This window comes from Stomoxys calcitrans, chromosome 4 (genome assembly GCF_963082655.1).
Source record: "Stomoxys calcitrans chromosome 4, idStoCalc2.1, whole genome shotgun sequence".
NCBI classification, from domain to species: domain Eukaryota; kingdom Metazoa; phylum Arthropoda; class Insecta; order Diptera; family Muscidae; genus Stomoxys; species Stomoxys calcitrans.
In genome coordinates this window covers 93,643,914-93,666,685 of record NC_081555.1, presented here as the reverse complement: position 1 = coordinate 93,666,685, position 22,772 = coordinate 93,643,914, and the positions used below count along the sequence as shown (strand labels likewise).

Here is a 22,772-nt window from a genome sequence, read left to right as displayed (position 1 = left end):
TACAAATGTACCTGTCGGAGGTGGAATGCGAGAACCGTTTATGCGTCGACTGTCGTAATGCCTTTGTTTCCATCATTCGGATTTCATATGTTCTCAGACGGACTTGTGAAGAAACTAGTATTCTTGAAAGGAAATCTGGAGCAGATTTGGGCCAAAATTTAGCAGCAGTTACAACAGTCTTGCATAAGGAATTTTAAAAATTTACAAAAATGGAAGAATGGTTTTCGTAGCAAGGATGCGCCGAAACTAGGATGAAAAGATCAAGTGAACGATAACGTACCGCAACCTAATGGTAGAAATTGGACAAACATGCCACAAAACTGAAGCGTTGGTAAAAAAATGACTTATTTTGGCCTTGGAACCATGGATTCTATCCTCGAGCTTCGATGTAAGATAAAAATTTTTAGAAATTAAATGTTCATAGAAAAATTTGCATAAATATGAATTAGTGTAAGTTTTTATTTTTATATTTTTGTTGAGTAAATATAAATGAATGATTATAAATAAGTTCAGATAATTATTTTTGTTTAAAAGTGCGAAAAACAACAACAACTCTATAGCAATGATAAATGATCATCAATACGTTTCGGACGATATTCTCTTTCCCAAAATTCTATAAACGATTTAGATAGGGAACAACGGGTCAGTTCAAAATCTTCAACATTAAGTAAATGGGCATTCCGCATCATGGTTATGAATATATTCGAAACAGTTGCCGATTTCTGAGGTATGACAAAAGTGAAATGATTTCCGTGATGTTCTCTGTAATTAAAATGTGGGGTCAGAAGGAAATACGATTTTAGAAAAGAGACAATAATTTAAAGAACAAATATTTGGGTTATGTGGAGTAGTATTGGCTCAGAAGAATGGTGCGCATAAAATAAATTAAAACACTTATTCCAAATAAGTTATCAAATTTTAATCTCATTTGGTTAAATTTTGATTAAAACAAGAAAAAATTGCAAATTTTTAGTAAGTTTTACTCATCTGTAGTTAGTGGCAAGTAGTTTATTAACTTGGGTTTAGGAAGTCATTTTACTTAACCAAGTGTCTTCCCAACAAGTGAAATAATCCTATAGCAAATAACGTTTTTATTTACCCAATATAAACATGTTGTTATGTTGAGTTCAACGCTTCCTATAAACCCATATTCTTTAATTTGAATTTCGTTCAAAATAGTTTAAGAATTTCTCAAATTTTAGTATAATTGAATAAATGTAATTCAATTACAAGTTTTAATTTTTTTGGTTGACATTTCTAGTAACAGAGATGATTAAATCCATCCTTCTCAGTAATACCAAACAAAACTTTAATGCAATTAGAAAGGTGCTTTTAATACACGTTGTTTGTCAGTCATACAATAATCACATGATTTAAAACTTAGAATATCATAATACAAGAATGTTTGATTTGTGACTCTAAGAGATCCCTGTTTGAAACCCTAAATAAAATGCCCTTAGAAACCTTTACAGGTTTTTTACTAACACAAATGCTCATTTAAAAAGGAACATACGATTTTTATTACATTTTCCTCTATTTACCTGGGCTGTGCTGTTGAGCATCATGTGGATGTGCCGCCAACAAAAAGGCGTAAGCTACACACACACAGGTAACAGCTGAAAACCCTGCACACCATTCCCGTGACGCGCATGTGCCGCCGACAAAAAGGCGTCAGCTACACACACACACAGGTAACAGTTAAAAACCATGTAAATCATCCCCTTAACGCACAAACGCAAAGGTCGTGGACGGTAGCAAGAAAAATATGTGTCACGATATCCATCTCTTCTTTCTGTTCAAATAATGTTTTCCATTTTTGTCTCAGAATAGAATTACAGGAAGAAATTTAATATGCAGCAATGGTATAGCAGAAATTAGTTGTAATCGCTTCGCGAATAGGCCGAACATACAGCGTGAAACGTCCTGAAATTTGGGTAAGGATTAGCAATTAATAAAACAAAAATTATTCTGTTGTTGTACTGATCTTTTTATACCTACCACCATAGAATGGGGCTATACTAATCTAGTCCACCTTGAAATATTCGTCTATGACCTCATAAAGTATATATTCTTGATCCTCTCGATGTTCTGAGTAGATCTAGCCATGTCGGTCCGTCCGTCCGTCTGTTGAAATCACGATAGCGATCGAACGCCTACAGCTAGCCGCTTGAAATTTTGTTTACTTACTTTAATTGGCTATGACAGAACAATTGTTCCACAAGCCGAACGTAAAATAGCGTTCCAAGCGCCTCGATCTTCTGCGCTCATTCTAAAATCTTTAACACAAAGTTTCGAGGTGTCTCCCACCACTTGATCTTTCCATCGGGCTTTTGAACTTCCCGGTTTGCGTGTACCACCGTGTTTGCCTTCAAAAGACTACATTGATAGGGCCGCATTGATAGGGCCCAATTATCTCATTGATTTTAGGTTTAAATCTTTCACACAGTACGCTCGAGAGTATCTTGTATGCGATGGGGAGGAGTCTTATTCCTCTGTAGTTGGCACATTGCGTCTTGTCTCCTTTCTTGTGTACGGGACATAGTATGCAGAGGTTTCAATCATCGGGTATGCGTCCTTTTAGCCAGATTGCGCAGATAAGCTGATGCGTACGTTTAATCAACGTGTCACCTCCGGTCTTAAATATTGTAGTTCAGCGGGTAACCCGTCGGGTCCTGCTGCCTTGTTGTTCTTTAGTCGGGTCATTGCTACTTGGACCTCATTCTGACTAGAAGGTAAACATTCTTTACCATCATCAGGGATTGGTTCTGCGGTATCCTCTTCGCCGCCATCATCAGACACTACCAGTTGGATAAAATGTTCTTTCCATATCCTCAGCATGTTATCTGTGTCAGTTACCAGATCCTCTGCAGGAGGATGTGCCTGCACCAAAGCCATCGGTTTGATGTTTATTTCTTTGGTAGAATTTTCGGACTTCTGTAGATATCAATTCGCTCACACTCACGTCCTTCCATTTCCTTTTTCTTTCTGCGAAATAGACGTTTCTCCTCTCTCCTTTTCTCCCGATACCTCTCCTTCATCTGGCGCGTTGCTACTGATTGCAGGGTTGCTCTATATGCCGCATTCTTGGCTTCAGTAGCATATCGACACTCTTGGCCGTACCATAGGTTTCTTGGAGAAGGCTTCCGGTACCCAAGTACGGATTTCGTGGCATTTTCCATGGAGTGGGCAATAGTTTGCCACTGCGCCATTATATCATCGGAACAAGGAGTGCTTTCATCAAGCATTTGGGTCAGTCGAGTGGAGTATGCCGCTGCCATTTGTTGTGTTTGCAGCTTTTCAATGTTCAGCTTCCGTGCAGTGTCAGATCGTACTTTCCTCGCCATGTTCAAACGGGTGCGAACCTTTGCTGCAACTAGGTAATGATCCGAATCTATATTCGCTCCACGGATCGATCGTACATCTAACACGCTGGATGAATGCCTTCCATCTATCACAACGTGATCAATTTGGTTTCTCGTGCTTTGATCGGGTGACAGCCATGTGGCTTTGTGGATATTTTTATGTTGAAATCTGGTGCTACTAACTACCATGTTTTTTGCCGCTGCGAAATCTATCAGCCTCAATCCATTACTGGACGTTATCTCGTGGAGGCTAAACTTTCCGATTGTTGGACCAAAAATGTCTTCCTTCCCCTTTTCGCATTAAAATCTCGCAGAACGATTTTAATATCATGGGCGGGGCAGCGGTCATATTCTCTCTCTAGGCGCTCATAGAAAATAGCCTTGGTCTGCTCGTCCTTGTCTTCCGTCGGGGCATGGGCACAAATAAGGCTGATGTTGAAGAATATGACTTTTATGCGGATTGTGGCTAGCCTCTCATCGACCGGAGTAAAGTTGAAGACAAGGTGTTGCAGTCTCCGACTATCCATAAATCCACAGACGATTTCATGCCTCGTGTTGTGGCGGCCATAGTACGGTTTGGTCTTGTTGTGACGCCATTTCCAGTCCATCGCACTTCGTGTAAGACGATAATAACTGCCTTATACTTCTCCAATACATTCGCCAGCGCGTATACTGCTCATTCTCTATGGAGAGTGCGGACATACCAGGTGCAGATCCGCAAATCATGGTCCTTTTTTCGTTTGCGTGGGTCGTCAACCGTTCCGCCGGTGCATGGGCACAAATAAGGTGGTGTTGAAGAATTTGGCTTTTATGTGGATTGTGGCTAGCCTCTCATGGACCGGAGTAAAGCTGAAGACAAGGTGTTTCAGTCTCCGACTATCCACAAATCCACAGATGAATTCATGCCTCGTGTTGTGGCAGATATAGTACAGTTCGTCACGGTTTGGTGTTGTTGTGACGCCATTCCCAGTCCATCGTACTTCCTGTAAGGCGGTTATATCTGCCTTGTACTTCTCTTATACATCCGCCAGCGCGTATACTGCACCTTCTCTATAGAGAGTGCGGACATTCCAGGTGCAGATTCGCAAATCATGGTCCTTTTTTCGTTTGCGTGGGTCGTCAACCGTTCCGCCGGTGCATGGGCACAAATAAGGCTGATGTTGAAGAATTTGACTTTTATGCGGATTGTGGCTAGCCTCTCATCAACCGGAGTAAAGCTGAAGACAAGGTGTTTCAGTCTCCAACTATCCACAAATCCACAGATGAATTCATGTCTCGTGTTGTTGCGGCTATAGTATAGTACGTCACGTTTTGGTCTTGTTGTGACGCCATTTCCAGTCCATCGCACTTCCTGTAAGGCGGTAATATCTGCCTTATACTTCTCCAATACATTCGCCAGCGCGTATACTGCACCTTTTCTATGGAAAGTGTGGACATTCCAGGTGTAGATCCGCAAATCATGGTCCTTTTTTCGTTTGCTTGGGTCGTCAACGTTAGAGGGGTCCGTTTTTACTATTCCTTTGTTTAGCATAGTGATTCTTATAGTTTTCCGGGGCCGGGTTACTGACCCAGCGCCCCAAACGCAACCCCTTGCTCCAAGATTCGACGCTCGCCGCCAGCCGCCCCTAACCTGGGAACAGACGCTGATGTTGGCCATTGGTTATTTGAAGGTGCCAAAAACTCGCCTTGTCATCTCGAGTATTATTGACACTCAGTATTTAAATCAGAGCCGGCGCCACCTGACTCCTCACTCAGACTGTCCTCTCGAAACTTGCTGACTGCCCGCGGCCGCATTTGCAGTTACTTTGCATAAAAACGGACCTTTCCACCATCCGCAACCTGTGGACGCGCCCGGTAGCTTTCAGTTAAGCTTCCCGTGATAACGATGGGGACCACAAAAGTCGGAGCTCAAAGTTCCCGCATGTGTGGTGCTCATAGTCATCCTGTATCGGCCGGGAGGAGTCCTCACATTCTCCTCTCGAAAATCGCTGACTGCCCGCTCCCTCATTTGCTGCTACACCGAAAAAAACGAGCTTTCCACCATCCGCAACCTGTGGACGCGACAGGTAGCTTTGAGCTAATCTTCCCGATTGACACCACACAAGTCGGAGCTCAAAGTTCCAGCCTGTGTGGTGCTCATAGTTATCACGTGTCGGCCAGGCTTGAAATTTTGCACGGATACTTAATATTGTTGGGCATTGCAAATGGGCCATATCGTTTCTGATTTAGATATAGCTCCCCTATAAACTGATCTCCCGATTTGACTTCTTGAACCATTACAAGTCGCTATTTGTGTCTGATTGGGCTGAAATTTTGCATGTTATGTTCTGTTATGACTTTTAACATCTGTGCCAAGTTCGCTCAAAATCGGCCAAGAACCTCATATAGCTCCCATATAAACCGGTGTCCCGATTTGACTTCTTGAGCCCCTGGATTTTCAATTTTCTTTCGATTTGGCTGAAATTTTGCACATAGCGTTCTGTTATGACTTCCAACAACTGTGCCATATACAAATCGGTTCAAATCGGTCTATAACCTGATATAGATCCCATATAAACCGATCTCGTGATTTGACTTCTTGAGCCCCTGGAAACCTCAATTTTCATTCGATTTGGCTGAATTTTTGCACATGGTGTTCTGTTCTGACTTACAACAACTGTGCCAAGAACGGTCCAAATCGGCCTATAACCTGATATAGCTCCCATATAACCCGATCTCCCCATTTGACTTCTTGAGCCCCTGGAAACTGCAATTTTTGTGCGATTTGGCTGAAATTTTTCATATAGTGTTCTGTTATGTCTTGCAACCATTGTTCCAAGTACGGTCCAAACCGGTCCAGAACCTTATATAGCTCTCATGTAAATCGGACTCTAGATCATCCTTGTTCGGTTCCTAGAGCTTTTATTTTTGCTGGTTATTATGCCCTTCAACTAAATTTGGATACATTTTTAGCAGAACCCATGGTGGTGGTAGTGGGTTCCCAAGATTCGGCCCGGCCGAACTTAGCACTTGTTTTTCTTCTACTTGTTTCTTATTTGATCTACTACTTGATATCTACTCCACACCTCCCACTTCCCTGCTGAAAATTGAACTTACTTTAGCATCGAATTTGGAAATTTGCGGTATACAAAATCCGTCAACTTATTCAGACTTGCAGCATACAGATAATTTCTTGCCATATTCCTCTGAGAATGAAGAATATTTCGAGTGAATTTCACTTTCAGCAAATTATAGTCGGCGTAAAATTTGTTCAAACTCCAAGGATTGCCAATCAAACAGAGACGTCCATGTGACATAAATGCCACACGATTACAGAATCTTTCACAATCCCTCAGACTAGTGGTGGCAAGCAGTATGGCGGTGCCTTGGTTTTGCATACGTTTCAAGATGTTCCAGACAATTCTCTTGCCGGCAGAATCAATACCCGAAGTGGCCACATTGAGTATCACAATGTCTGGATTACCCATTACAGCCAGGGCACAATTGAGGCGATTAAGGGTGCCAGCACTTAAGACATTTAAATATTTGTCATAATGTGGCAACAGGCCCAAAACTTTAGCTAAGTTCAGACAGATGTCAGCAACGTGTTCAGCTGGATAACACTGCAGCAAGCATAAATGCTCCATGATATTCTTGATAGACAATTCGGGAAAACTTATCATCACTTTTTTGCCATGACCCACTGACTGCTGAAGTAAGGAAAAATTGCAGGAAATATTTTGACCTTTGATTAAAATTCGACCATAGGACATTTCTTCAGAACCGGTGATTAATTTAAAGAGAGTGGAAACACCGCAACCACTTACGCCCAATATGCCAAAACAATCGTAACTGAAAGGGAATCGAGAAAAATTTTTATAACACTTACTTCCGCTTTGGATACATGTCCATACCTCTTCAAAATGAGACTGAGACGATCCACAGCTGTGTATTGATCGAAATTTTTGCCCACACGATCACATATGAGTGGTATATCCTTAAAATGGGCATTTGTCAAACGCTGCACCTTATAATGCTCCAAGAAGGTAGATTCTTCACCAAATTGGGTGTCATCCAAGTTATCATGGCGTCGTTTATGATCATTTAATTGGGCATAACTAAAGATTATTCATGGAAATTTTTGAAATGTCCCCTTATACTTACTAATCATCTCTTGGTATATTCTTGCATTGCAACAGATAATGATAATCCGTGATTAATATAATACACCAGCACAAGGTGATAATACATATGAGGGCTATTGTTTCCATTAGAATGCCATTTTCAGAACCCATCATTTTAAATTCACCTCGAAGCATAAAACTTTTTTGTAATGTAATTTTGTTATCCAAGTAAGTATCTCTCATACTTACGACAACAATTAGGTATTGCCTTACAATTCTCTAAATATATGGAAGTGGCTCGAATATCCGGATCACTGCATACTCTTAAAAATTGACCATTATAGTAAATGGTGGAAATTGCACTGCAGACACTAAATAATGGTAAGAATAGGAAATATGCCGCATATGGACTTTTTGCTGTATTAACATAACTTTTTTCAAAGGCTTCAACGATATGACAGAAACAAATAATTCCAAAGGTTTCAAAGGATAACACAATGGCATAGGCATGCACAGGATTTGAGAAGAACAGAGATGTCATATAATTGAGGGAGTATATACACCAACCGGCCAGTACAAGGACAAAGAAGTACCAAGCTGTTCAAAATATTAGAAAGTAATGAAAATGTATACCAAGAAAAAGTAGAGGAACGTTAGGAGAGAATTGATCGTAAAGTGTGATAAGTTAGCTACTTTAAGTTCTTATCGTAATAAAATCTCCCATTTTATAAGGACTCGCAGGAATGAAAAGTAGTAATGAACATAACGACTGGAAAGAGGGATGTTGGGGGTGAAAAAAATCGAAAAGGCCACTTCTTGCACATTATATAAGTACGTAACATTATGTCAATAACATCGGCTTCAAAAACTGGAAGTATCCTAACAACATACCAAAAAAAGATCCCGAAGGAAATCTGAAAAGAAGTGCCTTTCGAAATTACTTAAAAACAAGTAAAAAGGCGTTTCGGCCCGGCCGAACTTTGGATACCCGCCAGCTCGGCAATATGTGTAAACCACCTTTCGTCAAAATCCGGTGAAAAATGCATACCTAATGCCCCATAGCAGCTATTCGAAATATGTTCCGATTTGGACCAAATACTAATAAATACAGTAGCTATATCTCAAAATAAACCGATCTGAACCATATACGACACGGATGTCGAAAAGCCTAACATAAGTCACTGCGTCAAATTTCAGTGAAGTCGGATTATAAATGCGCCTTTTATGTGACCAAGACTTTAAATCGAGATATCGGTCTACATGGCAGCTATATCCAAATCTGGACCGATTTGGGCCAAGTTGCATTAAAATGTCGAAGAACCTAATTCAAAGCACTGTCCCGAATTTCGGCGAAATCGGACAATAAATGCCACTTTTATCTGCCCAAAACCTTAAATCGAGAGATCGGTATATATGGCAGCTATATTCAAATCTGGACCGATCTGGGCAAAGTTGAAGAAAGACGTCGAAGAGCCTCACTAAACTCACCGTCTCAAATTTCAGCGACATCGGACAATAAATGCGTCTTTTATGGCCCCAAAACCTAAAACACAGATATCGGTCTATATGGCGCTACATCCAAATCTGGACCGATCTGTGCGATATTGCAGAAGTATGTCTAGGGGCTTAACTTAACTCACTGTCCTGAATTTCGGCGACATCGGACAATAAATGAGCATTTTATGGGCCAAAAACCTTAAATCAAGAAATCGGTCTATATGGCAGCTATATCCAAATCTGAACCGATTTGGGCCAAATTGACGAAGGATGTCGATGGACCTAACACAACTTCCTGTCCCAAATTTCAGCGAAATCGGATAATAAATGTGGCTTTTATGGGCCTTAGACCCTAAAACGGAGGATCGGTCTATATGGCAGCTATATCCAAATCTTGATCGATCTAGGTAAAATTTCAGAAAAATGTCGAGGGACTTAACTTTAATCACTGTCCCAAATTTAGGCAAAATCGGACAATAAATGCGCCTTTTATAGGCCTAAGACCCTAAATCGGCAGATCGATCTATATGGGGGCTATATCAAGATATAATCCGATATAGTACATCTTCAAACTTAACCTGCTTATGGACAAAAAAAAAAAACAATCTGCGCAAGGTTTCAGCTAAATATCTCTATTTTTAAAGACTGTAGCGTGGTTTCAACAGACAGACGGACGGACATGGGTAGATCGTCTTAGATTTTTACGCTGATCAAGAATATATATACCTTATAGGGTCGAAATGGAAATTTCGATGTTTTGCAAACTGAATGACAAAATGAATATACCCCCATCCTTCGGTAGTGGATATAAAAAATAATTAAAAGCGTGCTAAGTTCGGGCGGGCCGAATCGTGGGTACACACCACCATGGATTCCACTAAAAATGTATCCTCATTGAGTTTGTTTTTGAATTATTTTTGTTCCAAGAAGTCATATCGGGATATCAGTTCCTGGGGGGCCCATATCACCATATTGACTGATTCCAATAAAATTTGGCACTGATGTTGTAAGTCATAAGATAGGTTTTGGGCCAAATTCCAGCATAATCAGGTGAAAATTAGGCTTCTAAGAGCTGAAGAAGTCAAATCCGGGGATCGGTTTATAGTGGGGCTATATCTGATTATGGATCGGTTCGAATCATACTTGGCATGGATGTTGGAAGTCATAACTTAAGACTTAGTTTCCAAATTCAGCTAAATGGGATGGCAATTGAGTCTCTAATGGCACAAGCATTCAAATCGGGAGATCGGTTTATATGGGAGCTATATCAGGTTATAGACCGATTTGCACCGTACTTAACACAGTTGTTGGAAGTCATAACAGAACACTACACGCAAAATTTCAATTCAAATCGGATGAAAATTGCGGCGTACAGGGACTCAAGAAGTCAAATCGTGAGATCGGTTTATATGGGAGCTATATCCAAATCTGAGCCGATATGGCCCATTTACAATCCCTAACCACCTTCATGAATATTAAGTATCTGTGCAAAAATTCAAGCGGCTAGCTTTACGCATTCGACAGCTATCGTGATTTCGACAGACAGACGGACGGACGGACATGGCTAGTTCGACTCAGAATGTCGAGACGATCAAGAATTTATGTACCTTATGGGGTCCTAGGTCAATATTTCGAGGTATTACAAACGGAATGACTAGATTAGTATAACCATAGATGGCAATACTAGGGTTCCGTCAGTCCAAGACTGTGCCGCTGGCAGCAGTGCCTCGCACTCGACCTCAAGTGTCGTCTCACGTATCCGACCGGAAACCTCTTCCCATCCTTCCAGGTTTCCTATCGTTGACTCGATTATACCGCGATTTTAATGAGCTGCTCCCATCCTCAAATCATTCGTGCATCGTCTTAAGTCTCATAGCCGCAGTAGCAGCCTCACACTAAATATGAATGTTAATGGGTCGGATATATACAGTTTTCAGTGCCCTAGGGGGCGTGGTGCTCATCGTTCCGCCTACGTCAAGGCAACATGGTCTCTGAACATTTTGTATGGTCCTAACGTTGCACTTTTTTGCCATAACAGTCCACCAAACTACTGAGGAGTAAGTAAGTATCGGTCTCATCACGCTCCTATAGAGCCAGTGGACTATCCTGATGGCAATACTAGGGTTCCGTCAGTGCAAGACTGTGCCGCTGGCAGCAGTGCCTCGCACCTGACCTCAAGTATCGTCTAAGGTATCCGATCGGAACCCTCTTCCCATCCTTCTCGATTATACCGCGATTGTATGAGCTGCTCCCATCCTCAACTCATTCTCCCATTGCCTTTAGTCTCATAGCCGCAGTGGCTGCCTTACACTTAATATGAATGCCAATAGGTCGGATATCTAGAATAGTCTCCAGTCTCCTAGTGGACGTTGTCCTCATCGCTCCGCCTATACCAAGATAACATGTTCTCTGAAACTGTTGTATGGTCCTAACGTTGCACTTTTTCTCCATAGCAATCCACCAAACTACTGAGGCGTAAGTAAGTATCGGTCTCATCACGCTACTGTAGAGCCAGTGGACTATCCTCGGATTCAGGCCCCATTTCGAGCCCGCGACCCGTCTACATAGTGTCCAACATCTGTAAGCCTTCTCAGTATGCTCCTGAATGTAAGACTTCGAATTCAGTTTCCTGTCCTAGATCACACCTAATTATTTGATAAAAATATCGAAAATGTTCTATTGAGGAAACCTGGTGCGTCAAATTGGCCCACCTTTGTCTTCCTCTTGAACAGGCATATTTCTGTTTTCTCTAGGTTAACATTGAGGCTCCTGGGTCCTTACCCCTAAGAAGTATTATAGAATTGTCTGCATAGCAGATGGGTTCAAATCCCTCCACAGTCAGCATCCGTAATAGGTTATTTATGATGGTCACCCAAAGGAGTGGCGATAAAATAAATAATAATAAAACAGCTATATTAAAATCTGGACCGATCTAAGACAAATTGAAGAATGATGTCGAAGGGCCTAACACAACTCACTGTCCCAAATTTCGGCGAAATCGGTCAATAAATGCGTCTTTTATGGGCCCAAGACCTTAAATCGAGTGATCAGTCTATATGACAGCTATATCCTAATCTGGACCGATCTGGGCCAAATTACAGAAAGTTATTGAAGAGCCTAACGCAATTAACTGTCCCAAATTTCGGCGAAATCGGACAATAAATACGCCTTTATGGGCCCAGACCCTAAATCGAGAGATCGGTCAATATAGCAGCAATATCCAAATCTGGACCGATTTGAGCCAAATTGAAGAAGCATGTCGAAGGGCCTAACCCCTAATGTTGATATCAGATACGTGGTCTACTCCCACATACCTTTAATTTGAGCCCCATTTTTCCATAGTCAGCAAACATGACCGGCTTGGGGGGTGTTTTGTGGGATGGGCGGCCACTATATCGGATTCGCGTTCTACTCTAAAAACTCTCTTATTTGAGCCTCATATTACAAAAGTCAGCCAATACTTTCTATTTGGGTGTGGGGGTGGGATGGCCCCAGTAGACACTTTTCCCGAGCTTTTCTTCCAAAGACCTTTCATTTGAGCCTCATATTGCTATGGTCGTAAATTTGTCCCCTTTGGGGGATGTTTTTGGTGAGAGACGGCCCCCCAAACACCTGGTCCTAAATTTGGATATCAGATTCGTATTCTACATTCAAATACCTTTTGTTGAAGCCCCATATTCCCATGGTCAGTAAATAAGTCCAGTTTGGGGTTGTTTTGGGAAAGGGGTGAACCCCCAGAAACATGGTCCCACATTTGGATATCAGATTCGTATTCTACTCGCAAATACCTATCATTTGAGTCCCATATTGCCATGGTCGGCAAATATGTCCGATTTAGGGGTGTTTTGGGGCTTGGGGTGGTCCCCCTAGCACTTGGTCCGACAATTGGATATCAGATCCGTTTTCTTATCCTAAATACCTTTCATTTGAGTCCCATATTGTCGCGATTGGTCTAAATATATGTTTGGTAGGTTTTAGGGTGGGGCGGCCCCCTAGGTATCCCAACCGAAATTTGGATACCAAATTTTTATGTTTAGCGTACGATATGAGAGCACACAAAATTTTAAATCGCATCAACCATCTTCGAGATCTGGCGTTTCTGAAAATTAGGGTAAGGGGGAGGGTCCGCCCTCCCTTCAGATATCAAAAAATGTAGTGCCCTATTTTCAACACGGGGTCATCTGTGAAAATTTCAAGAAAATCGGTTCAGCCGTTTCTGAGTCTATAAGGAACACACAAACAAACAAACAAACACAAAATGATTTTTATATATAAGAAGAAGATGCCAAATCGGATAAGAGTTGCACCCTATATGGGCTCAAGGAGTAACATCGGGAGATCGGTTTATATTGGAGCTGTATCAGGTTATGGACTAATTCGGGCCAAACTTGGGTTTGATGATGGAGACCATAGTAGAAGCAATATCGGATAAGAATTGCACCCTATAGAGGCTCAAGAAGTTACATGGGGAGTTCGGTTTATATAGGAGCTATATTTGGTTATAAACCGATTAGGGCCATGCTTGGCTTGGATGATTGAGACCGTACCTGAAACCAAATCGGATAAGAATTGCGGGCCTCAAGAAGTAACATTGGGGGACCGGTTTATATAGGAGTTATATCCGGTTATGGACCCTTTCAGATTATATATGGCTGATTTACAATTCCAAATAACATACGCTAATAGGAAGTATCTGTCCAAAATTTCTAACCCATAGCTTTACTCTTCGGAAGTTAACGCTTTTTCGATTGAAAGACGGACGGACATGGCTAGATTGACTCAAAATGTCGTGGTGATCAAGACTACATATATACTGTATGGGGTATTAGCCCACTATTTCGATGTGTATAAACGGAATGACGAAGTTAGTATACTCCCCCCCCCCCCCCCTATGGTGGGGAGCATAAAAATTGGGCACAGGGTCGAAAATTGATATTTCGATGTATAAAAAATGGAATGACAAGCTGAATGTACCACCGTCCTTCGGTGGTGGGCATAACAACATACCATAAACATGTGTTGATATAGTCAAATGATATTGGCACAGGAATATTGAGAACGTTATTATCAGAGCCATGCCTAGAACAACTAAAGTGTCATAGGATATGTTCACCAGCCAATACATCCATATTTTAGCTCCAGCCAGCAGTTGGGTGTAAGTGAAACCCGAATGTACTTCACGCACAAAAATGAAGGAAATTGAGTTACATAGACAACACATGCACACGGATATGCAAATGGCCAAGACATTGCTGGTGTTGATGGTGACTCGCAATAGGCCATCAAGATGATTTTGCATGTTATTAAGGGGTTCCAGGGTAATTTCAATGCCACATTGATCACCATGAATGGTTCTAGGAGAGAAGATTTGAAACGCACATACGAAGTCTTTAAAGATATGTGTAAAGAATTTTTACCTCAATATGGCATTGTGCAGCAAATTCAAACTTAAAGGCACCGAGTGCAGGGCTACATTGTTGAACCAGGCCACAATGTGATCGGCAGCAAATGTTACTCCCACATGATGGGTTTGATCCATACGCTCCAGCGTTCTTACATCCTTGTCTATATAGTATTCTGCGAAAAGTTCTCCCTCGGTCTCCTCCAGTTTATGCTGAATGCCCAACCAGAAAATCAACTCCTTGTATCTGTCTAGAATGTCACTGATCCCACTGCCACTGGCCAAAGAACGTCTATCGATGAGGGTAACACTGGAAGCATATTGATCCAGGGATATATCAATATGTGGCATCCTCAAGAGGTTAAGGCCAAAGGCTGAGACAAAAAAGGCAACTGCCACAAATACAGGAGGATACATCAGACGTCGCACATAGTGATCTCTGTAGTAATAGGCATAGAGTAAACGTTGATGCCACAGGGCTCGACATTGTTGAAGAATACGTGAAATGCCTGTAAGCCTAGCAGTGATTTTCATAAATTTTAAGTTTTGACTCTCCTCGGGATATGAGGATTCACCATTCATGATTTCCCTCAGACGTCTGTGGTTGTCTTGACTTGGTGATTGTGCTCCCAATTTAAAGAATATATCATCGATTTGCATGGCACTTAAGGTTACCGCTTCAATGGCAAGTTGATCCATATTCTGTTCCAAATCATTGATTATCTGCTCAAAGACCTCCGTGTGGGTTTCCTCAAGCGCATAGACAATCTCATTGCCCAGTGTGCTTATGGGGGTTATATGGGCAATGAATTGTTTTACTCGATTTGTGACACTCTGTATATTGCAATAAGGACCTTTGGATATAGTCTGAAGAAAGCAGAGTTTTAATTAATAGAGTCGACAAATACGGTATGCTCATTTCCTCTACTTACCAATCTGTATCCTTGGCCATATATTTTCTTTATAAAGGTGGGCGTGCCATCACATTGAAGTTTTCCATTTGATATTATGGCCACTCGATCTCCTAAACTTTCCACAATGCTTGAGCTGCTGCTGGCTATCATTATGGTTCTGTGTGCTTTTTCACTCTCTAACAACTTCCACATAAGATTTCTTCCCGGCAAATCCATATGCGTCATGGGATCATCCAATAGAACCACACGACTTTTACCCATAAGGGCACAACAGATGGCCAGTTTTTGTCTCACACCCATGGGCAAGGCCTTGGTGCTTACCAGCCGATACTCTGTTAGCTTGGAATCATACAAATAACGTTCCATCTCATCCTCCACAGCTAGGGCCTGTAAACCTTTGAGAAAGCCAAAGAAGCGCAATTGGTCCTCGACTGTTAAATCGGGATACAAAGTGGAATCACCCATGGCCAGACCCAAAGAGGCACAGGCATAACGCTGATCCTTGGCCATATCGAAACCATCAATTGTGATGTTCCCAGCCGAGGGAGGAATGAGGCCTGCTATGATGGCAATCAAAGTGGTCTTGCCAGCTCCATTGTGACCCAACAGAATGGTTATCTCATTGTCGTACAACTGCAAACTGATGTTGTTAAGTGTAGCCTCTTCCTCCATCATATCCGCATAGCTTTTTGAGATATTTTGTATATCGACCATTACCACATTACTTGCGCCCATTACCTCATATATAAAAGGTGAGGGTCTTGCTGTGATTGAAGTTCCTGGTCCACTACCAACACTGCCACCGCGAGCATCTCCCCAACTATGTTCCCTGAGATGAAAGCCCAAAAATGTGCTGCTGCTTCGCCGCTTGAAGTCAAACAGAAAGTTCCATCTTTTGGGCAAGCCAAAATTTCCCGGCATTATTTCTTCCATATAAAGGCTTATGCAAGTGTAGCCACAACTCTGCAACAGCATTATAGCCAAATAGTAGGCTGTCGATATGGTGTTGTCCAGGGGCCGAGTATCAAAGAAATGCTCAAAAGTAAAGCCACGACCAAATAATTCAAATTCCAAGATATTCTCCAAGCTATAGCCCATGGCGGTATTGTGAAAGGTCATAACAAAGATATTCACCCCCCATACAGCCACGCGCAGGGAATTCAGCGAAATGATATAGGGCAGATAGGTGGCAAACCATAACACAGCAGTTCCTGTTACCGCACTTAAGGTTCGCCTATAAAAGGATGCCAACATAAGGATGAAACATATGCTAGCCGTATTGTAGACGCAAAAGACCACGAGAAGTGGAAAGAAACCACTTTGTTCCAGTATTGAAACTCCATCGGTCCATTTGATCTGTGATGGTAAGAAATGGAAAATTTTTGTATTTTTGGAATGTCGCACCTATAGCGTACTTCACCTTGAGTAACATAACCTGAACAAGACTGCTGATGAGAGATTGAAGAAAAACCACACTCAGCCAACCGAGAAAATGTAGGTAATTGCCAATTCCCATGATTTTTGCATAGACTTTGTGCTTGTGTTCCTTTTCATTGACTATGATCTGGCAGAAAAAGATTAGATCAGTCTTAGATTAGTCTTAGATCGGTCTTAAAACTAACAAATTTAAGACGCATAAAGTTTCGGGTCCACCACCGGATATATACATACATACATACATATATTAACCATATCTCAAGCTGGTTAAAATTGCACCATTATAAACCCACAGCAGTTATATCGAAAAATGATCCGATCTAGACCAAACTCGCTACGGACGACGAGGGTCTATCACAACACACTGTTGCCAATTTCAGAGAAATCGGGCAATAAATGGGGCTTATATAAGTTGAAGACGGTTAATCGGGATATCGGTCTATATGGCAGCTATGTCCAAAAATGGTCCGACCTGCACCATATTCGGAAAGGATGTCTAGGATTCTAATAGGACCAACTTGACTCTGACACGAAGATGATTTTCATTCTGGAAGCAGGAAAACCCTACCACACGAAAGCGAAATCCAAATCCGTGTGCAAGACACAGGTAGTTCTTTTCAGCAGGAAATATAAATTGACTACAATGGAACCTGTCTCCTTGGCTGGAGAGAATGTTCCATTTACAAAAAGTGCAAAATACCTGGGTGTTTTGCTGGACAAGAAATCGAACTTTAAATCCAACATTTTGGAAAGAGCAAGAAAAGCCATTCTTGCCCTTAACACCTGCAAGAGAGCCATTGGCAAAAATTGGGGGTTTAGACCGCGTGTCATGTTTTGGATATATACTGCAGTTGTCAGACTTATAATGTCATATGGTGTTGTGGTCTGGTGGACGGAGCTTAAAAAGTCCACCCAATACTCAATACTTAACCGGATCCAAAGGATGGCTTGTTTGTGCCGCACTGAGGACACCATCTGAAGCACTGAATTTAATGCAACATTTTAAGCCTCTGGGCATTGTGGCTGCCGAAATTGCAGCTACGGCTACAGACACTATGTTATCCTTGATACAATATCCGATGTTCCAGGCAGTATGGATTACACCCTACCTGAGTCGCTTTTTGATAAAAATTACTGTACCACTATTCCTGATAGAACCGATTGGAACAACGATATCCCTGGTAACAGAAGTTTCATAGACTTCTAAACGGATGGTTCCAAACTAAACGACCGGGTGGGCTTTGAGATGTCCACTAAAGATATAGAACTGTTCATATCGGAAAGGTTACCCGACCAGATATAGGGCTAAGTTATAATGTCATAACGACGATTGACATAAATATCTTCTCAGACAGTCAGGCAGCCATTAAATCCCTGGAGAACGTATTTCTGAACACAAAAACCGCCCTCGACTGTCGCAGATCTCTCAACGAGAAAGCTGAACAGTTCAAAATTCGACTTGGTGCCTGGGCACAGAGATATCCCAGGGAATTGTAAAGCGGATGAGCTTGCGAGACTTGGAACTACCCTACACATTCCAGGAATACTGGAATCTGTGGGTATGCCTCTAGCGACATGTAAGCTAAGTTTTCAGGACCAGGCCCAAAGGACAACGAATGGTAGCTGATCAGAAAGAGGAGACTGCTAGCATTCCGAAACTATGTGGCCTAATCTAGACTTGAAGAGGTTTTGACCGATTTGGATGGAACTTAAAACAGTTGTGAGAGTCATAACAGAACACTATGTGCTAAATTTTCAGCCAAATCGGGGGCTTGTAAGGGCTCAAGAAGAAGAAGGTCGCACCCCTCACCCCAAAAACACCACACAATCAAAAGTGGGCCCATTGGAGCAATATGGGTATCAGATGAAAGGTATTGGAGAATAGAATACGAGTATGGTATTAAAATCTAAGTTAAAGTACCCTGCTGCCGCCCCAACCCCTAAACTCTCCCAAAAAGAAATATTGGACGTTCACGTCAATAAGGGGCTCAAATGAAAAGCCTATATATGGTGTATTGTGGACACCTTGATAAAGAGTAGGACATACAGCGAACTGCTCAAATACAAACAACATGCCTATGTCAAGGGAAGGTCGGTGGGGACTGCATAAAATAGAAGAATTTTCGATGCCAAAACGTACACACTGGCGGTATGCATTGACATCGAGGGGGCGTCTAACAATGTGCTGACCGACACACTGATCCAATCATTGGAACAGTACCGGGTGGACCCGGTCCTTAGAGACTGGATAAACCATATACTGACGATGTTATAATACTTCCAAGAGGTAAGTATCCGAACGAGCTATGCAGAAGGGCCGAAAGGGTCTTGCATATGGCATATGACTGGGCTAGACCCAGAGGTCTTAATGTTAACCCAGAGAAGACTGTAATCTGCCTGTTCACGAGGAAGACGAAGGGGGGCAAATTTAATGCACCACGTTTCCTCAATAAGACGATTTCGATATCTGACAAGATCAAATACTTAGATGTGATCTTGGATGGGAAACTGAATTGGAAGTGTCACATTCAGGAGTATACCGAGAAGGCTCACAGGCGTTGAGCACTATGTAGGCGGAGCGTAGGCTCGAAATGGGACCTGAATCCGAGCGTACCGAGAAGGCTCACAGATGTTGGGCACTTTGTAGACGGGGCGTAGGCTCGAGATGGGACCTGAATCTGAGGAAAGTCCACTGGCTCTAATGGAGCGTCAGTAGTTTGGTGGACTGCAATGGAGAAAAAGTGAAACATAAGGACCATACAACAGGTTCAGAGGACATGTTGTCTTGGCATAGGCAGAGCGATGGGGACCATGCCCACTAGGACACTAGAGACTATTCTAGTGTCCACTGCGGCTATGGACTTAAGGCGATGGAAGAATCGACAGAGGATGGGAACAGCTCATACCATCGCGGTATAATCGAGGCGATGATAGGAAACCTGGAAAGAAGGGAAGAGGTTTCCGATCGGATACCTGAGATGAACCTTGAAGGCGAGTGCGAGGCACAGCTGCCATCAGCTTCGGAACCCTAGTATTGCCATCTGCAAGATCATGTTACACGGATGGATCAACATCGCGAAACAGCGAAACGGTCGGTATGACGGCGAAAATCCTATGGGGGGATCCAGATCGTGAGAAGGCGAGGCTATTACTGAAAGAAAGCAAGAAGGAGTTCAGTATAGCTATTGGTATCATAACGGGACACATAGGACTATGAGCTCAGTTATGCAAAATCGGTGGGCAAGTAATAGCATGTGTAGGGCATGCGGGGAAGATGATGAGACATTGGAGCATTTCCTTTGTCATTGCCCGGCTTTAGCGTCTAACAGATACCGGCACATAGGTGGAGACACAATACCAGACATGAACCAACTTAGGGGAGTGGTATTGAAAACAATTAAGGATTTTGTAAATAGCGTGGAATTTCTAACTTAAAAGTTTCATTTTAGAGGTTACTTTATAGATTTAAGAGGGCACCAGAAGCCGATTACTAGCTTAGGTCTATAGTGGGATGGGGCGGATTAATATCTGCACCCTCTTTTCAACCTAACCTAACCATAGGGGTCATCCACCCCCCGAAAACGCCCCAAATGGGCATAAGAGCCATTATGGCTATATGAGACTCGGTTTGATTGTTTGTTTCGTAAAATCGAAAACGGCAGAACCGATTCTCTTAAATTTTTTACAGATTGTGTAGGTTTGTCTGAAAGGAAACATAGGCTTTATAGTTTTTAAAACTTAGTTACCGATCATGCCAATATGGGGCTCACATAAAATCTATTTGAAAGTAGAGCACGAAGCTTATGTGCACTTTAAGAGTCAAGTGTCTGGGTGGCCAATCCACCCCCTCGAAATACCCCCTTAACAGAAAATTATTACCAAAACGGTAAAATAGGACTCTAAACAATGCATTTGGGAGTAGAGTAAAAATTTGCCCGTGAACCCAGCTTCTTACACATCAATGAGTGCTTTCGGATTCAAGTTAAAACTCAATGATAGTGGACCTTGTTATATAGCCGAGTCCGAACGGCGTGCCGCAGTGCGACACCTTATTGGGGAGAATTTTTTACATGACCATGCATGGCAAGGTACCTCGCAATAGTAAAAATGCAAATTTTGCCCATGAACATTCCACTAAGGAACAGGGGCAAACTTCTCATATATCAATGAGTGCAGTCCGATTAAAGTTTAAGCTCAATGATAGGGGGCCTCCTTTTTAAAGCCGAGTCCGGACAGTGCGACACCTCTTTGGAGAGAAGTTTTACATGGCATAGTACCTCACAAATGTTGCCAGCATTAAGAAGGGAAAACCACCGCTGAAAATTTTTTCTGATGGTCTCGCCAGGATTCGAACCCAGGCGTTCAGCGTCATAGGCGGACATGCTAGCCTTTGGCCTACGGTGGCCTCCTCGCAATAGTAGCAAGCATTAAAAGGAAATAACCACCGCTTTAAATTTTGTCCGATGTTCTCGACAGGATTCGAACGCAGGCGTTCAGAGTCATAGGCGGACATAGGCTACAGTGGCACGAATTCGATTTCCACATTCAGGGCGAAATGTCAACATTCTAAAAAAATATTAGAGAGTTAAAAAAGGCTCAGCGGAGCGGGCCCTGTGCGGCTATATAATATATATCTATAATACTTCATCTAATCTTAAGACCACCCTCAGTTAACTTCTTCATACTCACCGAAACCAATATCAGCACCGGATAGTAATTACCAAAAACCAACAACAATGACAAACTAAAATCCACGCTTTCGATAACTTCATCCTTGAGAAACTCCTTGGAAGGATAACGGCACATATAGATGTCGGGTATATGAAAATCAGGTCTATCCACTGCAGCTACCAATTGTAAATAGGAAAGGGATATTGCATTTTGCATTGGGGCGAATCCCTCACGTATATAGCCCACATAGCCGCCATCGTCAACACCAATATTCCTTTGATCGGTGCGATTGATGAAATGATACAAAGAATGAGTGTGCCAACTGATGCCAATAAAGGTGTCATGATACACGCGACAGGCATACGGAAATATAAGGCGATATTTCAGGAAATTTGGATATAATCCTGCAATAAGTTCATAGGCATCATCAATAACACCATCATCGTCTGTCGTTGTAACCACTTCAAAGCAAACTCCTGCAAAGAGATTCTCCTTTATGATGGCCACTCTTAGATCATCACAAGTCTCATAGCTTTTGAAATCCACTCCGAATAATAGATTTCTAGTGCCCTCCATGATATTGTGATAAGCTTTGGAATTCGGTGCATAACCCACAATCATTTGAGGTATGAAAGGATTATGGGTAAATCCTTCAATTATTCGACTCATATTCGCTTTACGTTCACCGATAAGTTCCAATATCTGTGTCCAATATTTCGTGAGATTCAAAAGGGGATAAGTCTCAATGGGTTGTTTGCCAATTTCCATGGATATGCGTAATGAAATCAAAATTACACAAAACACTATGGGCGACATTACCGAGATGACAAAGTAATGCCAATTGTTCCAGAGTAGACGCACATTCTTCCATATCAGCAGCAAAAATTTATCCCACTCACTGTTGTAGTTGGTGGGTCCGGAGTTTTGCCAAGCATAGACTTCATTTTGCGGTTGATTGTTTGGGGAAGACATTAAAAAGTCAAGGCAAAGGAAACTGAATGATAATTTATGAGACTGTCAAATTCTAAGCAGTGTAGTCAACATTCAATAAACCTCTTTCAAATCTACATTAAGTTTTGTGAATAGGGCCGATCTGTCCGTCCGTCCGTCTGTGAGTCCGTCCGACTGTCCGTCCGTCTGTCTGTTGAAATCTCGCTACAGTCTCTCAAAATAGAGATATTAAACTGGAACCTTTCACAGATTCTTTTTTGTCCATAAGCAGGTTATGTTCGAAGATGGGCTATATGGGACTCTTAGGCCCATAAAAGCCATCCGATTTCGCTGAAATTTGAGACAGTGAGTTGTGTTAATCCAGTCGACATCCTTCTTTAATTTGGCCCCTATCGGTCTAGATTTCGATACAGCTGCCATATAGACCGATCTCTCG

General features: G+C 42.1%; 1 protein-coding gene across 1 annotated transcript; it reads right to left on the bottom strand.

The window, feature by feature from the left end:
- Positions 1 to 502: 502 nt before the first annotated feature.
- Positions 503 to 22,326, bottom strand: LOC106085142 (phospholipid-transporting ATPase ABCA1-like). The gene is made up of 9 exons (XM_059367203.1): positions 21,404 to 22,326; positions 15,296 to 16,633; positions 14,380 to 15,230; positions 13,970 to 14,316; positions 7,715 to 8,062; positions 7,506 to 7,650; positions 7,256 to 7,459; positions 6,459 to 7,193; positions 503 to 762 (listed from the first exon to the last, which is right to left on the bottom strand). The coding sequence occupies exons 1-9, from the start codon at positions 22,199 to 22,201 to the stop codon at positions 555 to 557; spliced, it is 4,974 nt and encodes a 1,657-aa protein (XP_059223186.1). The 5' UTR covers positions 22,202 to 22,326; the 3' UTR covers positions 503 to 554.
- Between the last annotated feature and the right edge of the window lie 446 nt (positions 22,327 to 22,772).